The sequence below is a fragment of the Penaeus monodon genome, chromosome 15, assembly GCF_015228065.2.
Source record: "Penaeus monodon isolate SGIC_2016 chromosome 15, NSTDA_Pmon_1, whole genome shotgun sequence".
Lineage (NCBI taxonomy): Eukaryota > Metazoa > Arthropoda > Malacostraca > Decapoda > Penaeidae > Penaeus > Penaeus monodon.
The window spans coordinates 14,494,316-14,494,890 of NC_051400.1; the positions used below are offsets into that span (position 1 = coordinate 14,494,316).

The following is a 575-nucleotide window of genomic DNA, read 5'->3' on the forward strand; positions in this document are numbered from 1 at the left end:
TTATTTCAGTAATGTTAAATAAGTTTTCTCACTATTTTAAATCCTTTTTCAGATCAATGGCTTCAGAAGAGCTGTGCGTATGACGAAGAGGAGGAAGGGCCAGCGGACTTATTCCACTTGTAGTTTTTCATTATTTATTTTTTTTATTATTATTGTAATTTTTATAGTAAAGATGCCTAAGTTCTATTGCACTGTGTACTGAGGGATCATACAGCGAAAGAGGAAAACCTTAGGATGATGTGTTTATTTTTTTCGAGATTTATACATTATACGGGTTTGTATAATGTATAGATAAAAGGTGTTAGTTTTATTTGCTGTTTCGAGGAGATAGATGTGAGAGTAAAACGTTTTAGATTAAATGCAGCAGAATGTGATTGCGTTTCTCCTTTTCACAGGATGGAGATTTTCGAATAAATGTCTTTATTTTGAGTAAGTTGCTTTTTCTTGGTAACTCTGTCCTTGGTGGAATGTGAAGAGCAAACCAACCCAGAAAGTTGTACATGATAATCACTTCATTAATTCAGACAAAAAAAAAAAATCAAGCTAGACAGTTTTAACCAGGATATACAATCTAG

General features: G+C 32.5%; 1 protein-coding gene across 1 annotated transcript in view; it reads left to right on the forward strand.

Moving 5' to 3' along the window:
• The window catches only part of LOC119582114, a gene marked incomplete in the record, with an annotated part of 4,525 nt that extends 4,092 nt beyond the window's left edge, over nt 1–433 (forward strand). Inside the window, 1 exon segment of the mRNA XM_037930354.1 lies at nt 53–433. Within this exon segment, the coding sequence (XP_037786282.1) occupies nt 53–123 (71 nt within the window).
• Nucleotides 434–575: the final 142 nt, after the last annotated feature.